General features: G+C 44.5%; 1 protein-coding gene across 3 annotated transcripts in view; it reads right to left on the reverse strand.

The window, feature by feature from the left end:
* Nucleotides 1-443: 443 nt before the first annotated feature.
* Nucleotides 444-21,492, reverse strand: part of LOC126985845 (venom serine protease Bi-VSP-like) — a 25,142-nt gene continuing 4,093 nt past the window's right edge. The window contains exons 2-10 of one of the 3 annotated variants that reach the window (XM_050841302.1): nt 14,776-15,025; nt 10,783-10,936; nt 7,426-7,472; nt 6,341-6,466; nt 5,518-5,650; nt 5,088-5,254; nt 4,074-4,175; nt 2,971-3,116; nt 444-2,390 (exon numbers count right to left, since the gene is read on the reverse strand). In XM_050841302.1, the coding sequence (XP_050697259.1) occupies nt 2,235-2,390; nt 2,971-3,116; nt 4,074-4,175; nt 5,088-5,254; nt 5,518-5,650; nt 6,341-6,466; nt 7,426-7,472; nt 10,783-10,936; nt 14,776-15,022 (1,278 nt within the window). In that variant the 5' untranslated portion in view covers nt 15,023-15,025 and the 3' untranslated portion in view covers nt 444-2,234. Of the gene's footprint in view, nt 2,391-2,970; nt 3,117-4,073; nt 4,176-5,087; nt 5,255-5,517; nt 5,651-6,340; nt 6,467-7,083; nt 7,473-10,782; nt 10,937-14,775; nt 15,026-21,492 lie in introns of all 3 variants that reach the window. The other 2 variants (XM_050841300.1, XM_050841301.1) reach the window with 2 other exon arrangements.

Consider the following 21,492-nt stretch of genomic DNA (forward strand, 5'->3'; position numbering starts at 1 on the left):
TTTGATGAAAGTACAAGAATAAAAGAACATTAAAAGAGACGGAATTGCAGGCTAAAAACGAATTAAAGATTTAGGAAGAGAATGAAAGTCAAAAATAAAAGAAGTTGAGGAAATAGACAAAATATCGAGACTTATTGATATAAAAGAAGAAAAGATCAAAAATAGTTAGTTGTACAATTCTCCTAAACCATTAAAAACATGGAAGATAGGAGCCATCACAGTTCATCACACTCAAGTAATATCAAAGTCATATAACACGTTTTACCTTACAATAAAAAAAATACTTATTACAATTATATAAAAGAAAGTCAATATATATTACTTACACGGAGACGAAACAAAAACAAATGACAGTCGGTAATATTTCCATAATGACATTCGAATAAAAAGGGATTTAAATTTCTTACTCAAAACAAGGCTTCTCTTTTTTTCCACCTTTTCTCTTTTCTTCGTGTTTGCTTCCCTTTATCTTCCTGTTTTCTTTCTCTTTTCCACATTTCCTTTCCTCTTTCTCCTCTTTCCTATCGTATCTCCCTTTTCTCTTTTTTTTTTCTTTCCTGCTTTATTTTCTCTTCCTATTTTTCTCTTCCTTTCCACACTTTCCTCCCTTTTCTCCTCCTTCCTACAGTACCTCCCTTTTCTTCCTCTTCCTTTCCCTCGTTTCTCTCACTTTTCTCCACTTTATTTGCCTTTTCCTCCTTGTTTTCTTCTTCCTTTCTCGGTTTTCCTCTCTTTTCTTCCCTTTCCTTTTTTTTTGTCCTTCGTATCTACATAATAAAAAACAATAATCTAAACATTTTTTCTTCCTTTCTTCTCCTTTTCCTCTCTCTCTCTCTCTCTCTCTCTCTCTCTCTCTCTCTCTCTCTCTCTCTCTCTCTCTCTCTCTCTCTCTCTCTCCAGTCTTTTTTTTCCTTGTTCTTCCGTCTATTTTCTCCTTTATTTTGCTATTTTGCCTTCTTATTCGTTCCTTTACCTTTCGTTATCTCTGCTCCCTTTCCTTTCCCTCCCTCTCCTCCCTCCCCTCTTTCCAATAATGACGAAGGGAGGGAAGTCTGTAATCACCCTTTATAAAACCAAGTAAGTTAGACTCGGCCCTCCCTTTTTCCCTCCCTTCTCTCTTCCTTCAATCTCCCTATTGGTTTATAAGGGAGATGATCACAAATTTCACATATTAATAAAACCAGTAAAGTTAGATTCGCCCCTTCCTTATTTTCTCCCTTCTCTCTCCCTTTTCTCACTTTTGGTTTATAAGGGAGATGATCACAAATTTCACATATTAATAAAACCAGTAAAGTTAGATTCACCCTTTCCTTATTTTCTCCCTTCTCTCCCTTTCATCTCCCTTCTCTTTTTACTCCCTTATAGGTCAAAATGGAAAAAAATTACTCAGAGCAGTTTGTCACCCTTTATAAAACCAGGATAGATAAACTCGGGTCTTCCTTGTTCCCTCCCTTTCCTCCCTTCTATCTCCATTATCGCCCTGATCTCCCTCCTAGTAGTTAAAAAGGGAGAAAAGGGAGGTAAACAAGGTAGTATGTATAGTTTTTTACACCGGGAAAGTTCAGTTCGGTTCTTTCTTTTATCTCCCTTTCCCCTCCCTTTTTTCCTCCTTTCCTCTCCCTCTCCCTTCTCTCCCATATTGTTAAAAAAGGGAGATAAGTCAAAATAGTGGACCATACCAGGAAAGCTCGACTCGGCATTTCCTTCTCTCCCTTCCTTCTTTCTTTTTTTCTCCCTTTTTCTCCTTTTTCCATTCTTTCCCTGCTAATCTAAAAGGGAGAAAACAAGGACCGTGACACCGGGGAAGTTAGATTCGGTCCCTCCTCATCCCCTCCCTTCTGTCCCTTTCCTCTCCATTCCCCTCCCCGCTGGTTCAAGAGGGGGATGATATAGTTAGCTCCGGTTCCTCTTCATCCCCTCACTTCTCTCCCTGTCCTCTTCTCTCCCTTCCCTTCCCTCTAGTTCAAAAGGGAGATAACCAAGTCCGTATCGTCAGTCACACCGGTTCGGCCATTCTTCATCACCTCCCTTCTCCCCCTTTCCTCACTCCCCCTTCCCTCCCTGCTAGTTCAATAGGGAGATAATATAGTTAGCTTCGCCTCTATTTCATCACTTCACTTCTCTCCCTTTCCTCACTCCCCCTTCCCTCCCTGATAGTTCAATAGGGAGATGATACAGTTAGCTTCGCCTCTTCTTCATCAACTCCCTTCTCTCACTTTCCTCTCCTCTCGCCGCTACTTCAAGAGGGATATGATCCAGTCGGTGAAGTTAGTGACCCTCGTGTACACGCCCGGGAAGTCCGCCTCGGCGCACCGGAAGCCGAAGGACACCACGCCGACGAGCCGCCATCGGCCCTCCAAGAACATGACCATGGGGCCGCCGCTGTCACCCTGCACGGACCAAGAAAGGCGGTTAGGGTGGTGATAGGAGTGGCTTATGAGTGGTTTATGAGTGGTTTATGAGTGGTTTATGAGTGGCTTATGAGTGGTATATGAGTGGTTTATGAATGGTTTATGAATGGTTTATGAATGGTTTATGAGTGGTTTATGAGTGGCTTATGAGTGGTTTATGAGTGGTTTTTGAATGGTTTATGAGTGGCTTATGAGTGGTTTATGAGTGGCTTATGAGTGGTTTGAGTGGCTTATGAGTATGAGGGTGTGTGAGGGTTCTAAGAGTGGTTTAAGAGTATAAATACCTATCCTTAACTTTCCCTATCTCTCCCTGGGCGGAGTGGAAAAATTTGGGCGGCTTTTCCGATACCCTACGCCCCTGTCCACCCAGCAGTGAATGGGTACCAGGTATTAATCGGAGGTTGTGTCCCGTCTCCTGGGGTCTGTTCCCTTCTCCTATAATTCCTTCCCCCTCTTGTCTCTCTCCGGCATATGACCACAGATGTTGCGCCGACTAAACGAAACTTTCCAACTTTTTCCCTCTATCTCTCCCTCTTTCTATATATCTCCCTCCCCCTACCTGGCACGCGTCCTGGTTCCCCACGCCGGCGCACAGCGTGGTGTTGTTGATGGCGATGTTCCTGAAGCGGCGGTACTTCTCGGCGCAGTCCTTCTCGCTGATGACGGGCAGGCTGACGTGAAGCAGACGAGGCGACGACACGTTGTCTGCCGGGGCGGGGGAGAGAGGGGTGGCAGGCAGCGTTACCAGATTATCGTACTTTGAAGATTGGATTTATCATTCCCATGCTCCAAGACGGTCGTAACCACACAAACAACGATAGAAAATTAGAGTTTGCTTTAAAACTGTTATTCATTGATGTTGGTTTGTTCTTTTGCTACAGTTATCGGTCAGAGACTAAGAAAACTCAATGCGATGATTACGATAATTTGGCAACACTGGGTGGCAGGCAGCGGTACCAGATTATCGTACTCAGAACATCGAATTTTCCCGTTTCTGTCCGATAACAATTGTAGAAAAACATCGATAATTAACCATCTGAGCTCTAATTGTAAATGTATATCGTTACCAGTGTAGGCTCGACAGCTTTGGGCCTCAAGCAGACGAAAAAAGTATGCCTAGTACGACAATCTGGTAACGTTGGTGGCAGGTAGGAAACAAAGTTGCTAGATTGTCGTACTCAGCCTCTTATTTTTACCGACTTCTGACCCAAAAACTGTCTCGTGGACCCCAATAAGGAGATTCACTTATAATTATCGTTAAAATAGTTCATTCCTGATGTTTCTTGGCAATAATTAGGCGTCAGAAACCGGTATTTACTCTGCTCTGAGGCTCTGAGTACGATAATCTGGCAACAGTGGTAAGAAAGAGGACTACTTCAACGACGATCAAAACAGCAGCATCTACCATGACTATTACTACGACTAAAAACGCCAACAACTGCTATTACTATTATTGCTATGACAAATTACTATCAATACAACCCCTGTTTATGCATCTTTTATTACTACAACAATCACAACTAAAACTATAACTACTATTACTACAACTACTATTACTACAACTACTATTACTACAACTACTATTGATACAACTATTATTACTACAACTACTACCACAACTACCACTACCACTACTACCACTACAACCACTACAACACTCACTGAAGGACACGGCGCCCCATCCCGCCACGTAGCCGCTCCTCCTGACCAGCGGCTCCGTCTTGAGGGACTCCGAGAGGGGAAGGCACACGGGCACGATGGCCTCTGAAGGGGGAGGGAGGAAGAGTTAGGGAGGGGGAGAGAGAGGGAGGGGGAGGTAATGTTATACGGATGAAAGATTAAAGTAGAGTTTGGACATATTTATGGTTGGGGAGATTTGGCGAATAACCGCGATCAGGAGCTGCCGTGTGTAGGCCGTCTGCGTGACCTCCTGTAGACTCCTGATATCTATGCGTATTTCTGAATGGTACACGTGGATAACAAACACTATATATATCCACACAAATACCTGGAAGAGATAAACACCAACCCTCCCACGTATGAACTCTCGCTTTCATCCACTTTCTCCTTCATTCTCTCATTCTCACAGGTGCAAAATACTATTAATTTCATATACTTTGGAGGACACACATACACATACACACACACACAAACAGACATACAAACACAACACCCTCCCACACACACCTCCCTCTCTCCTTCCTTCCTTCTGTCCCTCCCTACCTTCTTCTCTCCTTCCCTTCCCTTTCCTTCCCTCTGTCTCTTCCTTCTCTGCTCTCTCCCTTTCCCTTCCCTCTCTCTCCCTGTCTCTTCCTTCCCTTCCCTCTCTTTCCCTCTGTCTCTTCCTTCCCTCCTCTCTCCCCTTCCTTCCCTTTCCTTCCCTCTGTCTCTTCCTTCCCTCCTCTCTCCCCTTCCCTTCCCTCTTTCTACCTGTCTCTTCCTTCCCTTCCCTCTCTTTCCCTCTGTCTTTTCCTTCCCTCCTCTCTCCCTTTCCCTTCCCTCTCTCTCCCTGTCTCTTCCTTCCTTTCCCTCTCTTTCCCTGTCCTTTCCTCCCCTCCTCTCTCCTCATCCCTTCCCTCTCTTTCCTTCGGTCTCTTCTTACCCTCTTCTCTCTCCTCCCTCTCCCACTCTTTCCCCTTCCTCCTCCCCTCTCTTCCCCCCTTCATCGACACTCACGCTTCCTGAATTTGACGGGGCGGGACAGCTTGAGCACGGCGATATCGTTGGCGAAGGAGGACGGCGTGTTGTAGCTCGGGTGCAGAGTTCGAGTCGCGATGTCGAAGTCCTCGTGTTTGGTATCGTCTTCCCTGTTCAAGTCATGTTCCCCGAGGCGCACCACCTTCCTGGGAAGTGGGGGGGGGGAGGGGGGATGAGTAAAGAAGGTGTGATGATGAAGGGTGTGACGGAGGTATAAGGAGGTGTGTGGTGTGGTGACAAAAAATATACCTACAAAAAATATGAAAAACTGTGCAAAACGGCGTGTGTGAGGATAAAAGAAAGTATGAAAAAGGTGTGTGGTACTTCTACTACTACTACTACTACTACTACTATTACTACAACTATTACCACCACTACCACTACCACCACCACCGCCACCACTACTCACAGGTCGTCGCGGTCCTTGATGCAGTGGGCGGCGGTCACCACGTGCTGGTCCGTCACAAGGGCGCCGCCGCACAGGAACTGCACCTTGCCGCGGACGTTCTCGTAGCCCAGAGCCGCCAGCCAGGGGTGGGCGCCTGGGGATGGAGGGGTGAGAATAAGGATACAGGCATACGTAAATAGAGGCAGGTATAGTCGGCAATAGCGTATCAAAAATAGAATAGAATACAAAAGAAGAGAAGGAAGAAAAAAAGAAGAGAATTTGAACAAGGCGTCTATAGATTTTGCTCAAATTTTCTTCAGTCGACCATTGGGTGTTCGATACTTTTTTTTGCCAACTGTACAGATGTAGATGCAGGTATACATATAGCAGGTACACACACAGAAGCAGATACACACAGATAAGCAGGTACACACACACAGAAGCAGGTACACACAGAGAAGCAGGTACACATATCAACAGGTACACATATACACGTAGAAGAAGGTACACAAACACACTACATACTTAAGCACGCACATACATTACATACATACATTACTTCAAACTTAAATTCATGTAACGAGACAGACAGACACAGCCAAAGGTAACAGATTTATACAGACGCACAGACATACAGAGACAGTGAGAAACAGACCTAGTAACACACACACACACACACACACACACACACACACACACACACACACACATACAACCCTCCCCCCACCCCCCCACCCCCACACACACAACCCTCCCCATCCCCCCCCCACAAACACATAACCCGCCCCCCCCCCCCACACACACACGCAGGTCAACTATCCTTCGCGTATCCTTGGGGCCTTACCGATGGGCGGCTCTGATCCTCCTACGATCCTGACGGCGGCGAGGGAGTCACTCTTGCCACACGAGTCCTGCGGGAGGCGGTTCAGGCCGGTGTTGGCGGGGGGCTCCTCAGTCGTGGTGGTGGTCGCTGGGGGTGAAGGGTGGTGGTGGTGATGAGGGTGGTAGTGGTGGTCAGGGGAAGGGGAGGGGGATTGATGATAAAAGCGTAAGAAAGAAAAAAAGAAAGAAAGCAGGGAAGAAAAATGAGCAAGAACAAGAACAAAGACAAGAATAACTGTATGAAAAAAGACCAAGAACAAGAAGAAAAGAACAACAGGAACAACAACAAGAGGAAAAACAAGAAAAATAGAAAAGCAAGAAAAGAAGAAAAAGTAGAAAAGAAGAAAAAAGAAGGTGAAGGAGAAGAGGGAAGACTGCTAGTCACATGTTATTCAACCCCCCAAAGAAATTATAAATAACCGCGGGGAAAAAAAACACTAACAAACACTAACAAACACTAACAAACACTAACAAACACTAACAAACATAGAAAAAGCAAGCAAATATATATACAGCAATAAGCAAATCAATAAAAAAAAAATCGCAAACAATGTCAAACAGCTTCTTAAAACTAATAAAAAGTGACTAAAGCGACAACCAAGGAAGTCTTAATATCTACAAACACTAAAAGAGAGGCGAGAAAACTAGAAAAAAACAAAACAAAAGCCAACTAATTAGCGAGGCCACACCTGCGTCAAGCCTTACCTGGTTCCTCTTCCGAGTCGACAGGTGTGCTCTCAACAGGTGTGGCGGTGCTGGTAATGTCTGGGGCGGTGGTGGAGGGGGTAGTGGAGGAAGTGGTGGTGGAGGAAGTGGTGGTGGAGGAAGTGGTGGTGGATGAGGAGGTGGTGGAAGAGGGCGGAGGTGAAGAAGTAGTGCTGGATGTGGAGGTGGAGGTAGAGGCAGTGGAGGAGGAGGAAAGAGGAGGAGCCTCACCACCAACAGGTTGAACGTCAGTTGGGGTCGCAGGGGAGGGTGTGGGGGTCGCTGGAGGAAGAGTAGGGTCTGTGGGAGGAGGAGGGGAGGTAGGAGGCAGCTTTCCCATACCTCCACAACAGACAATCGGCGTGGACTGGTCGTAGTAGCACACACTCCTGCGGTGGTGGTGGTGGTGGTGTGGTGGTGGTGTTGTGGTGATGGTTTGGTTGTGGTAGTGTTGGTGGTGTGGTGGAGATGGCGTGGTGGTTGGTGTGGGGGAGAAAATAAAAAAGAAATTAAGTCAGGAGAAAGCGAAGAATATACTAATAAAATAGATATTCTCAAAGTAAATTATTAAGACTACCCACATGCTGTCCTGAACACCGCCTTTCAACTCGGTCTCTGGTGAAACTCTCAAGAGGTGATTTAGCGGAGCTCTGAGGGGCAGCATGAGCCAAGCAAGAATGGCGCCACTATAAAACACTTCCCTGCGCCATTAACGGGCTGGGGGTAACCATCAGGCCCCATCAAGAAAGCCTACCGGCGCTATGGGCCAAGGCGTAAACCAAATATTGTATGCCAATGTGACGTGATTTATAGTCTTGTAATTCATATTCTTGCACAATTCTCTTTTTTAATTATCATGAACATCCCTCAGGTATGGCCATATACCTCGCTTCTTCCATGAAACTTTTACCTTATCATTGTTTTGCTTATCTCCCAAACTTGTTTTCCGCGCCCTATTACGATTTCTTAATTCTGGGGATAAGTATCAAATAGCCAGAAACAACACATGGCTCATTGTTAACACTGAAGAATTTGTTCCCTTATTAGTTTGAAGAAGTTGTATGCCTCACAAAAATGTTCACTGCATACATATCAAACAACACAACAAGGCTAACAACTCAGTGATAACAACAAAACCATTCATTTTCGCCATCCTGACATGAACTGTGCGCCCGAGACGATGCTCAGAATCTCACGAGTGGCGGGGGTGTTACGTCGCTGCCCCGCCACGAGAACCCTGGGCGAGGGAAAAGGCGGATGAGGAAGCAGACGAGGCCGACCTTCTGACCATTGTGCGGCTCCTGTGAATGGCTTGGCGGCGAGCGACGACAAAAGCTCGATTAACAAAGACAGTCCAGGAAGCCGCTACCTCATCGAAGTTCAAGTCCAGTGCGACCGTTCCAGTCCAGTGATCTTATGCAGGACCAAGGGGCATGTAGTGTTGTTCTAATGTAACGTGGTCTATATCAAAACATCAACCACAACTACTACCCCACACCCAGGACTGCCAAGTTATCGTACTCAAAACATCGCATTTATCAGTTCAAGGGCCCAAAACATCGCATTTATCAGTTCAAGGGCCCAAAACATCGCATTTATCAGTTCAAGGGCCCAAAACATCGCATTTATCAGTTCAAGGGCCCAAAACATCGCATTTATCAGTTCAAGGGCCCAAAACATCGCATTTATCAGTTCAAGGGCCCAAAACATCGCATTTATCAGTTCAAGGGCCCAAAACATCGCATTTATCAGTTCCAGGGCCCAAAACATCGCATTTATCAGTTCAAGGGCCCAAAACATCGCATTTATCAGTTCCAGGGCCCAAAACATCGCATTTATCAGTTCAAACATCGCATTTATCAGTTCAAGGCCCAAAACATCGCATTTATCAGTTCAAGGCCCAAACATCGCATTTATCAGTTCAAGGCCCAAACATCGCATTTATCAGTTCAAGGGCCCAAAACATCGCATTTATCAGTTCAAGGGCCCAAAACATCGCATTTATCAGTTCAAGGGCCCAAAACATCGCATTTATCAGTTCAAGGGCCCAAAACATCGCATTTATCAGTTCAAGGGCCCAAAACATCGCATTTATCAGTTCAAGGGCCCAAAACATCGCATTTATCAGTTCAAGGGCCCAAAACATCGCATTTATCAGTTCAAGGGCCCAAAACATCGCATTTATCAGTTCAAGGGCCCAAAACATCGCATTTATCAGTTCAAGGGCCCAAAACATCGCATTTATCAGTTCAAGGGCACAAAACATCGCATTTATCAGTTCAAGGGCCCAAAACATCGCATTTATCAGTTCAAGGGCCCAAAACATCGCATTTATCAGTTCAAGGGCCCAAAACATCGCATTTATCAGTTCAAGGGCCCAAAACATCGCATTTATCAGTTCCAGGGCCCAAAACTTTCCTACCCACACAGATAACGAAGTTCCAGTTAAAGTTCTCGTTAAAAGCATTACTTATTGGCGTTTGTTTGCGATAGCTGTGACTCAGAAACCGGGAAATACGATGTGCTGAGTGGCTGAGTACGATAATTTGATAACCCTGCACACACACACCACGTTACCTCGTCACCTGCTCAATTCACGAGTAACACACACACACACACACACACACACACACACACACACACACACACACACACGAGCGTCACTCCCGCAGCTGTCCCGTAGTAAGTTACATCCTGCCTCTCAGTGCAATCCGCCGTCACCTGATCCACAAGCACGAGGATACGGTGTCTGTCTGCCACCCGAGCATTCGTTGGGCGCTAATCTCTGCCCAAACACGGACTGCCCAAGGTGATGAATACTATGAAAAAATCCTTAGGGTCGTATTACAAGACATTTCGCCGCCCAAGAAGACATATTTGACAAGGCTTTCATAGGAGTTGTGGGCATTTTCAGGGGTAGTTTTATGACCCTGGTGGTAGTGAGAGTCTTCTTCTGTACCATGAACCTGAAGAAACATCCATTGGAACCCGACTGACCCCCTCTTTGACCTTTAGAAATGGCTGATGTGAGAAGCGAGCGTGTCTTATAATACTGACCTTAGTGTTTCGTGTTGATACAGATGACAAGAAATTTGAGACCACACAGGAAATAGTCAGTGTCGGTTTGGACGTTTACGAAGACTGTGTTAGACTCAGTGGAGCTGCCGCGAAAACACCAGACCCTAGAACGTCCTCCATAACCCTTCTCCTCCTCCTCCTCCTCCTCCTCCTCCTCCTCCTTTAGTGTTGGGTGTTTAGAAAAAAAAGTGAACTACGTTAGATATTGTTTGGTTTGGACGTTTAAATGACTGTGTTGGTCTAAACTGACCCGAAAACAAAAGAACGTCACCATGATCCTACTTCTCCTCCCCCTCCTCCTCCTCCTCCTTCCTTCAGCATTGGGTGTTTAGAAAAAAAAGGTCTACTTAGATATTGTTTGGTTTAGACGCTTTAAATGACTGTGTTGGTCTTTGAAACTGACCCTAAAAACAAAAGAACGTCACCATGATCCTACTTATCCTCCCCCTCCTCCTTATTCCTTCAGCATTGGGTGTATAGAAAAAAAAGGTCATTTACGTAGATATTGTTTGGTTTAGACGCTTACGAAGACTGTGTTGGTATTTAGAACTGACCCTAAAAACAAAAGAATGCCACCGTAATCCTCCTCCTCCTCCTCCTCCTCCTCCTCCTCCCCCTTACTTTTGCAGGAAGGAGAAGAAGGCCCCCGTCCTGTTTGTCTTGAGGCCCTCCACCAGGTGCACACAGTCGGTCACGGGCACGCAGAGGCCGGGCACGCCGTCAGGGGAGGTGCAGTCACTCTCGCTCACCTCCTCGGGCAGGGCGAAGAAGATGGCTGCGGGAGAGTTATGGTTGAGTGTAGGGAAGGGAGGGAAGGTGAGGGAGAGATACAAGAGAGACAGAGAGAAGGGTAAGAGAAGGAAAAAGGAGAGAGATTATAAAGATGACAGGAGGGAGAGAGGGAGAGGGAGGGAGGGAGAGAGAGAGGAAGGGAGAGACAGGGGAAAGTGTGTGTGGGAGGGAGAGAAGATGAGGGAGGGAAAGAGGGAGGGAGAGGGGACATAGTGGGAGAGAAACAGAATAATTAGCAGTATATATATTAGCAACAGCTTTAGTTGTAGTATTAGTAATAGGCGTATCAGCAGTAGTATAATGCTTCCTATTCTACAAGCGTTGTATTATTTATGATCATAGTAGTAGTAGTAGTAGTAGTAGTAGTAGTAGTAGTAGTAGTAGTAGTGTTTACTATTCTACAAACGCAGTAATACTCAAGGTCAAATAGAAGTAATAGTAGTAGTAGACTAATAGCAATTGTAGCAGTAGTAGTAGTAGTAGTAGTAGTAGTAGTAGTAGTAGTGCTTATTATTCTATTACTAATTTGCTTTACTACTTTTAGCATAAAATAATTGTCGTACTAGGAGTAGTGGCAGTAGCAGCAGCAGGAGCAGTAGCAGAAGTAGCAGCAGTGGTTTTAGTAGTAGTAGTAGTAGTAGTAGTAGTAGTAGTAGTAGTAGTAGTAGTAGTAGTAGTAGTAGTGATAATGTAAGTATTTATTAGTCTAAATGTGCTGCAATATTCTAAACCAAAAATAGCAAATACTAAAGAACAGGCTACGTCCGTTATTCAGTAATTCAGATGGCGGAAGTGGCGGAAAACAAGGAAAATAGCTGTCTGACAGTGAAGGACACTGGCCAGCTGAAACACGGGAAAACAATTTTTACAGAGCAATTTAAACGGCAAAAATCTTAATAGCAGACTTGTAGTAAAAAAAAAAAATGTGAACAGTATTCAAATAAATATTAATATAGTAGATCAAGAGTTAAGAATAGTAACCAAGATAAACGTGTAAGAAACTATCAATGGAGAACAAAAGTAAATGGTGGTAACGGAGGACTGCTGAGGCCACTTGTATTTAATTGGCAGCACTGGACTCATCGTGCCCAGTGTTACCACATCATCGTACTCAGAACACTGCATTTATCGGTTTCGGACACAAAACTGTCGTATGTCCCCGCACAAATGACGAGATCCAATCAAAGTTATCGTTAAAGCCGTTAATTATTGATGATCATTTTGCAATAGTTACCAGAAAATACAATATGCTGAGTACGATGGTCTGGCAAAGCTGGTCGCGCCCTCTGTCCACAGCAAGAGACCTCGGGCCAGTTCGACAGTCCAACACAGAGAGCCGATTTCACAGTCCAACACAGTGTCTTCGTAACTATAGAATCCCATACAATCCAAAATGGTGAGGTCTTCGATGCCACACTAAATACACAAGACTTTTCCTGTATAGTTTCGTCAAATTTGTGAACTTAAATATGAACACCAGACACTATACATGGAAATTTCGAAGGCTCTGGTATTGGTTTGGGAGCTTACTAACCAATCATTGGGAACTGTGAAACTGGCCCAGAGTCATTGTAAGCGCCGAAACCAAACTATACTCTCCACAATGATCCGCTATCTCTACTCAATACCATACCCTAAAGAGATTTCCTGTGTGGTTTTCTAAAGCTTCCTTCTTTTTATATCAACGCCAAACACTATACAAGGAATGTTCATAGTGTTTTGTGTTTGGTTGGGGCGCTTACAAACTTGCTGTAATAGACTGTAAAACTGGTCCTTCAGGGGTACAGTGCTGCCACCTAGAGGGAGACGGCTAGGACTCTCCCTCTTTTGATGAGTATAATAAGACTTCCGACCGCATTCCAAGCTCTCCCTTACTCTACATCAGCCATTGCCAACTCAAGGACAAACATCAACATCTTTCTCAAACCGAGGCCTTTATTTTTTTAACACTTGTCCCCTACCATTGTATCTTTTTAGTTTCCTGGTGCTGCTTACACATGTATCCTTAGCTCTATAATCACACTCTGTACTGCCTGGGGGTTGGGATGGCATGCTCCTCCCTTCTCCTTTGTTGTTTACTTGCAACAATAAACTATCAATCAATCAATCTAAGCTGTTTTCCGACTTCGTTCCACATACTTAACGCTTCATCCTCATACTTCACCGCAAATGACTTTTTCTTGTCATTGATGCGCCATACTATTACGAAGATTGTTAATATGTGGACGTAGATGTTACCAGAAAAAGTGGTTCATGGAATTATTTGTAGGGAGCAAGATTTGGTGTAGTAGCATCTTTTTACATTAATTGATTGATAGTTTATTGTTGCAAGTAAACAACAAAGGAGAAGGGAGGAGCATGCCATCCCAACCCCCAGGCAGGACAGAGTGTGATTATACAACTAAGGATACATGTGTAAGTAGCACCAGGAAACTAAAAGGATACAATGGTAGGGGACAAGTGTTAAAAAAAATAATAAACGCCTTAAGCTAGTCAGGGGAGTAAATTAATGTCAAGGGAATGGCCGACGAAGGGAGAGCTTGTAATGTGAGCGTCAGGAATGAGGTAAAATTATCACATACTCATAAAAATTACCGTTTGAATTTAGGAATATTTACAAAGTAATATTGGAGCACAATTGCATGAAAGAAAAATATAACCGTTCGCTTTATAAAACTCAAAATTAGTTCTTTTATCATTAGTGTTTAGGAAATTATTTTATTGCTTGCGTAAAATTAAATATTGTTTGTTTTATTAAGCCAACACGCGCAAACACACTCACACTCACTCACTCAATCTCTCTCACTCTATCTATCTGTCTATCTATCACCTCTCTCTCTCTCTCTCTCTCTCTCTCTCTCTCTCTCTCTCTCTCTCTCTCTCTCTCTCTTTATTTTTAGTTTGATAAATAGAGAGAAAATGTTAAATAGGTAAAATACATATATATCCCCCAAAAAAGAGTTACAGAAAAAAAGAGCGACGTTGACAAATCACCAACAGAACCGCAAACACAAAAAAATCAAAATAAAAAGCAAACTCGAAAGTCACTGCAGCCAAGTCACGTGCGTCGCTTCCGGAGGTGGCGCCAGACAGGTACGTGACCTTAGCAGTGTTACCATGCGCGCCAGGTGTGTGGGTGACCTTAGCTAAGCAGTGGTGACAGGTGACATGCAAACACACCTGAGATTTTTCCTTTAACACCCAAAAGAAGAAGGAGGAGGAAAAGAAAGAAGAGGAAAGGGGGTGGGGAGGGAGAAGGAGAGAGGGAGGAAGTTGGAGGAAAGAGAAGGAGAGGAGGGGAAAAGGGGTGAAAGAAAGGGGAGGAAGAGGAGAATGTGGAGGGAGAAGAAGAGAGGGAGGAAGTTGGAGGAAAGAGAAGGAGAGGAGGGGAAAAGGGGTGAAAGAAAGGGGAGGAAGAGGAGGAGAATGTGGAGGAAGAGAGAGAGGACGAAGGGTGAAAGAAGGAAGAGAGGGAGAAAAGAAGGTGAAGGAAGGAGGAAGAGTGGAGGGAAGAGAGTGGAGGAGGAGGAAAGGGGAGTAAAGAGAATATGCTAGTCCACAGGTAGAGCGGGGAGAGATAAGGGGAGAAGGAAGAAAGAGGGGAGAAGAGGGTGGAGGAAAGAGGAGGAAAAAGGGGAGAGAGAAGATGTTAGTTCACAGGTATAAGAGGAGAGATAAAGGGGGAAGGGGGGCAGGTATAATGAGTACGCACACACACACACACACACACACACACACACACACACACACACACACACACACACACACACACACACACACACACACACTAACAACAACAACAACAACGACGACAACACTCACCCTCCTTTTCCTCTTCATTACCTTGTCTCCGTCTTCTGCTGAGGTGTTGCTGCAGGCGGTGGTGTTGCAGGTGGTGGTGGGAGGCAACACCACCACCGTTCACCTCCTCCACCACCTCCATGCCCCCCACCACCACCGTCATCACCGCCACCAACACCACCACCGCCGCCGCCGTTCTGCTGGCTAATGTTACTCCTCTTCCTCCTCCTCTTCCTGTTTTTGTCCTTGTTCGTGTCTCCGCCGCCATGTTCTGGAAGTAAAGAGTGACTTGAGGTTTTCGTTATGTTATGTTTTATTTCTAGTGTTCAATTTTCCTTTACCTGTTCCCTCTTCCCGCGTCTTCCTCCTCCTCCTCCTTTCCCCTCCTTTTCCCCTTTCCTCAGCACTAGCGACGATGTTTTCGATGTTCTCAATCTACTATCTGTCTGTCTGCTTATGTTTGTTCGTCCATTGCCAAAAAAAAAAGGGGGGATGAACACAGTCACCAAAGGTACACGGAGCCTTTCTTTTAGGTGCTTATCTCAAACTGATTAACTCTTTTTTATTTTCCTTGTTATTTTATTTTTTTCCCCGCCCGTCTTTCACCTTTACTCCCCTTTACCTTTCTCTTTCCTTCTTCTCTCTTCTCCCTTCTTTCCCTTTTCTTTACTTTCATCTTTTTTTATACATTTGTTTTTCCCCACTCATTGATTCTTACTCCGAACTTTACTCTCCTTCTATCTCTTCCCGTCTCCTCTCTTCCCCCTTCTTTTCTTTTTCCTCCTTACATTCCCTCCTACCCTCATATCTTCCCCTTCTTTCCTCTCCTATTTCTCCTCTTCTCTCCTTTCTCCCTTTATCTATTTCTTCCTTTTGCCTCCTATTCTCCCTTTCCGCTTCCTTCCTCTTTCCTAATAACCTATCATTACCTATTCTTTCTTCCTACTTCTTCATTTTCCTTCCTTCTTTCCTTCCTTCCTCCTTCCTTCAATTCACTTCCTTTATCATTACATCTTCCTTCCTTCTTGTTTTCGAGTCACTCTGCTTTGTTCTCTCATTCATCTTGCAGATTTCTTCTTCCTTCCAGCTCTCACTTCCTTCTTCCTTCCTTTCTTTCGACTTTATAGTTTCCATCCTTTTTTTTCTTACTTTTTCCGCTATGGCGCCAGTAGGCTTGCTTGGAGGAGTCTGATGGTCGGCCCCAGCCCGTTGTGGCACAGACAAGTGTTTATAGTGGCGCCATTTTGCATTGGCTCATGCTGCCCCCCGGAGCTCATCTTTGATCCGAGAATCTAAAGTCCGGGTTGATAGGTGGTCTTCAGGACAGCATGTGGCTGAAAAACCCCAGCTAGTGGCGCCGGGCGGTGCGCGAACCCGCGTCGTCCTGGACGCGGCGCTGTCACGCTATCCACTCAGTCACCGCCTCTTTCTGCTTTCAGTTCACGTTCTGCTTCCATCCTCCCTTCATTCTTTTATCTACTTTCCTTCTTCTTGTTTTCTTAAATTCCTTCCTTCCTTCCCAATTCCTTCCTTCATATTCCTTCCTCTTTCCTACATTCATTCACTTCCTTCCTGTTTCTTTCCTTCATTCTCCCATCTTCCTTCTTCCTTCCTGCATTCAATAGTAGTCACTTCCTTTATCCTTCATTTATTATTACATCCTCCTTCCTCTTTCCTGCTCTCAAGTAACTTCCTTCTGCTGCCTTTCCATCATCCTTCCATTTTCTTCCTCCTTCCTGCTTTTGATTTGCTTCCTTCCTCTTTCCCACACTCTGCTTCCTCATTCCAATAATAAATACAATTTTCTACTTGCTCATTCACCCCCCTCTCCCTCCCCCTCCCTCTCTCTTCCTCTCTCTCTCTCCCTCTCCCTCTCTCTTCTGTGTGACGGCAATTTAAAGCCACAAGGACGCAAACTGTATTAGTCGTAAATAAAGAGAGAGAGAGAGAGAGAGAGAGAGAGAGAGAGAGAGAGAGAGAGAGAGAGAGAGAGAGAGAGAGAGAGAGAGAGAGAGAGAGAGAGAGAGAGAGAGAGAGAGAGAGAGAGAGAGAGAGAGAGAGAGACTCGTGCATTCAAATAACTTCCGGTTTTAACTTCCGCCTCCCTCCCTTGAGAAGTAGTAGTAGTAGTAGAAGTAGTAGTAGTAGTAGTAGCAGCAATGATAATGATAATAATAGTAAAAGTAACGAAACAACAGCAGCAACCAACAACAACAACAACAAGAACAAGAACAAGAACAAGAACAACAACAACAACAACAACAACAACAACAACAACAACAACAACAACAACAACAACAACAACAACAACAACAACAACAACAACAACAACAACAACAACAACAACAACAACAACAACAACCAACCTCATTCAGAGCACGAGTCACCTGTCACACCTGGGTCTTTATCTAATCACCCCGCTACCTGTCATCCTCCCTGGTGTTGTTACCTCCGCCGGGAAGAGACTCACGCCCGTATTCCCAGACACTTTCAACCCTCACAACAAACATTTCCCAAGGCCACAAAGGAGATTGGGTTCCCATGAGTGTTTCATCACGTTCATGGCGCAGAAGTCTTTGTCAAAATATCACAGGGCTCATAAAACGACCCATGGAAATACTAATACTACCTCTAACAAAGCCGTAACTAATGTGAGTGTGTAAGCCTCGAATTGTTTAAGAATATTGGCTTTTTTTAATGTTATTTGTATGTCTTTCTGTCTGTCCGTCAGCAAGATTACGCAAAAACTTAACTATTCTTTCATGAAATTGGTGGAGAGGTTTTTCTTCCTACTTCCCTTCACCTTCATTCCTTCCTTCCTTCCTTCCTGTAATGAGTGAATCAGACCCAACAGAAATATTACCAGTGTGTGCATGAACGAATGCAAAGATAAGCACTTACTTTGATTCAACTCTAGGATGTCTCGTGGATCATTAATAAATAGAAACAAAATATCCGGATAGGCACTCTTTAGCCCGTTTCCTTCAATGGCCCTCAAAACAGTCCCTGCGCCAAGTTTGTACCCCACATTTTGGTTATGTTAGGTGCGCCTGTTCACTTCCTTCCATTATCATCACAACTTCCTTTCTACTTGTTGTTTTCGATTCACTCTTTGCTTCATTCTTTCCTTCATCATCAAAAAGACATTGAAATTTGAGGTGTCATAATCGGACGGAATGATATTTGTTCTTCTAGCAACTCATTCTGTTCTTCCTGCGGGCCCAACGCTTACTGGCCTTTTTATTTTTTTATTTTTTCATTGTCTGTTTTTGCCCTTGAGTTCTTTCCATTGCTGTAAGAAAAAGAATAATGCAGCTTAAGAACAGGAAACAAAAAATTTCCACTGGGGAAAATACAGAATGAATCCTTGTCTTACGGCGACCATATGGAAGAACCCGCCTGTGCTTCAAGAATAGATTATGAGCCCTTGCAGGGGGGATACCAATAGAGGCTTGTAGGAAGTCCGGCCCGGCCCACGAGTGCCTGCAGTGGCTACCAGATGAGGTGGTCAGCTTTCCGGGAATTCATTTGGCCCCTATCCGGTAAAATCCGATTAAAACCTTACCGCATGAATGATGGAGGACGTTTTTCAAATTAACTGCTGAGCAATGTGGTGGGCGGTACGCATCCTTGGAACTACTCTTTATAATTCAGTGTGCGTAGCTACGGCATGACTTGTGTGAGTAATTACTGAATGATTGGTCTAACTTAAGTTCCTGAGATGTCCTTAGCGGATGTCTGTGTTGTAGTAGTCGTGGCAGCAGCAGCAGCAGAAGTAGTAGTAGTAGTAGTAGTAGTAGTAGTAGTAGTAGTAGTAGTAGTAGTAGTAGTAGTAGCAGTAGTAGTAGTAGTAGTAGTAGTAGTTGTAGTAGTAGCAGTAGTAGTAGTAATTATTTAACATATGTTATTGAATATATGCACAGGTTATTCCATAGTTTCATTTTCTGTGTAGTTTACAGTGGTGGGGGTCACTGGAAAAGCTTCCATATGGATATGGTATTATATGCAAAAATTCATATTCTATACATACAAGGAAACTCCATGTCATTTAAAAATACTTATTTCACATTTTCACAGGGCAAGTAACCACGTGTGAAGAAAGTACTACTGAGTTCATTTACGAATTACGATAGAGCAGGAGTATTAGCAAACATTATCTGCAACGGGGAATCCCGGGAAATGTCTTGTTTTTTCCAGGATTCCCGAGATGCTATAAAACCCCCAAAACAGGGAATCTCTCTCTCTCTCTCTCTCTCTCAAATATCTATATTCCCCCACATCAGCATCTCAGTTTTGATTCTGTGGATGATGAATGACAGGAGAAAGAGGAGGAAGAGAAAGAGCAGGAGGAGAAGGAGAAGGAGGAGGAGAAGAGGCGGCGCTGTACCATATCTTCAGTTGGGCTTCCCTACACACACACACACACACACACACACACACACACACACACTACAATACTACTACAACACCATTCCGTAGCTCAGTGGTTAAAGCTCAGCGCTACCAGTCTTCGCGGCCTGGCAGGCGCAGGTTCGAGTCCCGCTCAGGCCCGCGATTTTTCCGCTAACAAGGAGTGGTTACTGTCCCCTCTTGAGCAAGCGTGATGGGGTGTGTGGTGTGTGGAGGTCCCGGCAGTACCCAGAGACCGACTATAATGAGTCTTGCTATAATAGGAAGGGTACGAGATGGCAATTCCTGACAACAATGTACTCCATGTTGAATTACAGAAATAGAGAAATAGCTATAGGTGGACACGCCGCCATTTCCCCTCTCCGACTGATATTTCACCTCCTACTTTACCTTCTGCACCCCCCTCTTCCTCTCTTCCCAAACTTCTTTAAAAAAAAAATAGAAAAATAAATAAATAAATAAAAAGATGCGTGTCCAGCTCGCGATCTGGCCGTGGGTGACTCTCTCTCTCTCTCTCTCTCTCTCTCTCTCTCTCTCTCTCTCTCTCTCTCTCTCTCTCTCTCTTCCCTACAATGCACAATAATGGCTTAACAAAAAATGGAACGGAAAAAGAAAAACACACAAATAAACCTTCATCTCATTTCCCTTCACTGTCTTCCATGATTTTTCCTATATCGGTGTTTGCATTCCTATTTTTTTCCCTTTCTGTTTGTTGTTTTTTGCTTCTCCTCGCCGCGGTCCACCAGGCGGGGGACAGAGAGACGGAAGCCGAGGCAGCGAGGCGACACCCAGCACCAGAGAACATGATTTACGACAGAAAAAAAAGAGAGAAAAAGAATACAACGTAGCAAAAACAACAACAACAACAACTTCACTACTACTACTACTACTACTACTACTACTACTACTACTACTACTACTACTTTTTAACTGATGATAAGCGAATGACAGGAGGAGAAAGAGGAGGAGGAGGAGGATGGAGAGCGGAAGAGGGAGGAGAACAGATTTGAGGAACAGAATGGAAGAGGAGTATAGGAAGTGAATAAAAAGAGGAGGCGGGAAAAGACGAAAAGGACATAAACAAGAATTGGTGAAGGAAATAAACGGGAGAAGAAGAGGAGGAGGAATAAGAAAATAAGAAGAGGAAAACGGGAATAAAAGGAGAGAAGTAAGGAAAATGAGTTAAAAAGGAGGAGGAAGAGAAGGGAAAGGAAACATTGGAATACATGAGGAGGAGGAAGTGAAGATGTAAAAAATATGTAGAAGAGGAGGGGAGGAAGAAGGAGGAAGAGGGAGGAGGAGGAGGAGTTTAAAAGGTGTAGAAGAGTAGGAAGAGGAGAGGGAAGGCAACAGGTAAGGATAAAATAAGAGAGGAGGAGTTGAAAAGAGGAAGAGGAGAGGGAGGAAACAAGTTAGAATAGAGGAGGAGGAGGAGGAGGAGGAGGAGGAGGAGGAGGGGAGGATTCGAGTGGTTCGGTTCGTTTCATTGGTCAAGGTTTCGGATGACTGGTTTGTTCCGGTCTTGTTAGATAACGATACCCCCCTCTCTCTCTCTCGACAACAACAAAGAAACAAAACGATATTCTTCATAATTATGTTAGAGAGAGAGAGAGAGAGAGAGAGAGAGAGAGAGAGAGAGAGAGAGAGAGAGAGAGAGAGAGAGAGAGAGTGTGTGTGTGTGTGTGTTCAGACCAGACGCACCCTATGGCCAAGAGTACGGGTGGAGGAAGTGGTGGTTGATTTTGGTTGTGTTAAATTTCTCCGAGTATTTGGTTGAGTCTGAATATCTGTCAGTCCTTAATACAGTCATGAAGTGTTTTGAGACAGTCGATCAGTTTCCCCCCGAGGCGACGCTCTCGAGAGGACGGGTTCAGACAGCAGCCTCGCCCCGCCTGGTTTGTTGTGCAGGGAAGAGATCACCTTGGCGGCCCCGCGATGAGCTAATAGCGACGCTTTGTCTGACTTGGCATGTTTTAACTCGTCGCCAGGTTATATCATAAAATTTACTACTTGGGTGTGAATTTTTAACGTTTTAATTTATAAGAAGTTTCTATCTTGGAGCCTGTTTGATTTTCCTGTCAAACCACGATGGACTTGTAATAATGGTCGTCTGTGTCACGTTCACCAAGGTGGAAGTCATTCTGATTCTCTTTGCCACGCTGCGTCTACGTAATCAACATGTTATTGGCACGTACCCGAAAGTATTGCCCCGGTCTGTGTGAGGGGTTACGCCTCCTAACTCAGTGATTCTTGTATAATACTGAACATTTCAGTGTCATGGTCGAGTGGGTTTCCCGGGGGCCTGCAGGTGACGGATATATTTTTTTT

Source organism: Eriocheir sinensis, chromosome 60 (assembly GCF_024679095.1).
Source record: "Eriocheir sinensis breed Jianghai 21 chromosome 60, ASM2467909v1, whole genome shotgun sequence".
Classification (NCBI taxonomy): Eukaryota; Metazoa; Arthropoda; class Malacostraca; order Decapoda; family Varunidae; genus Eriocheir; species Eriocheir sinensis.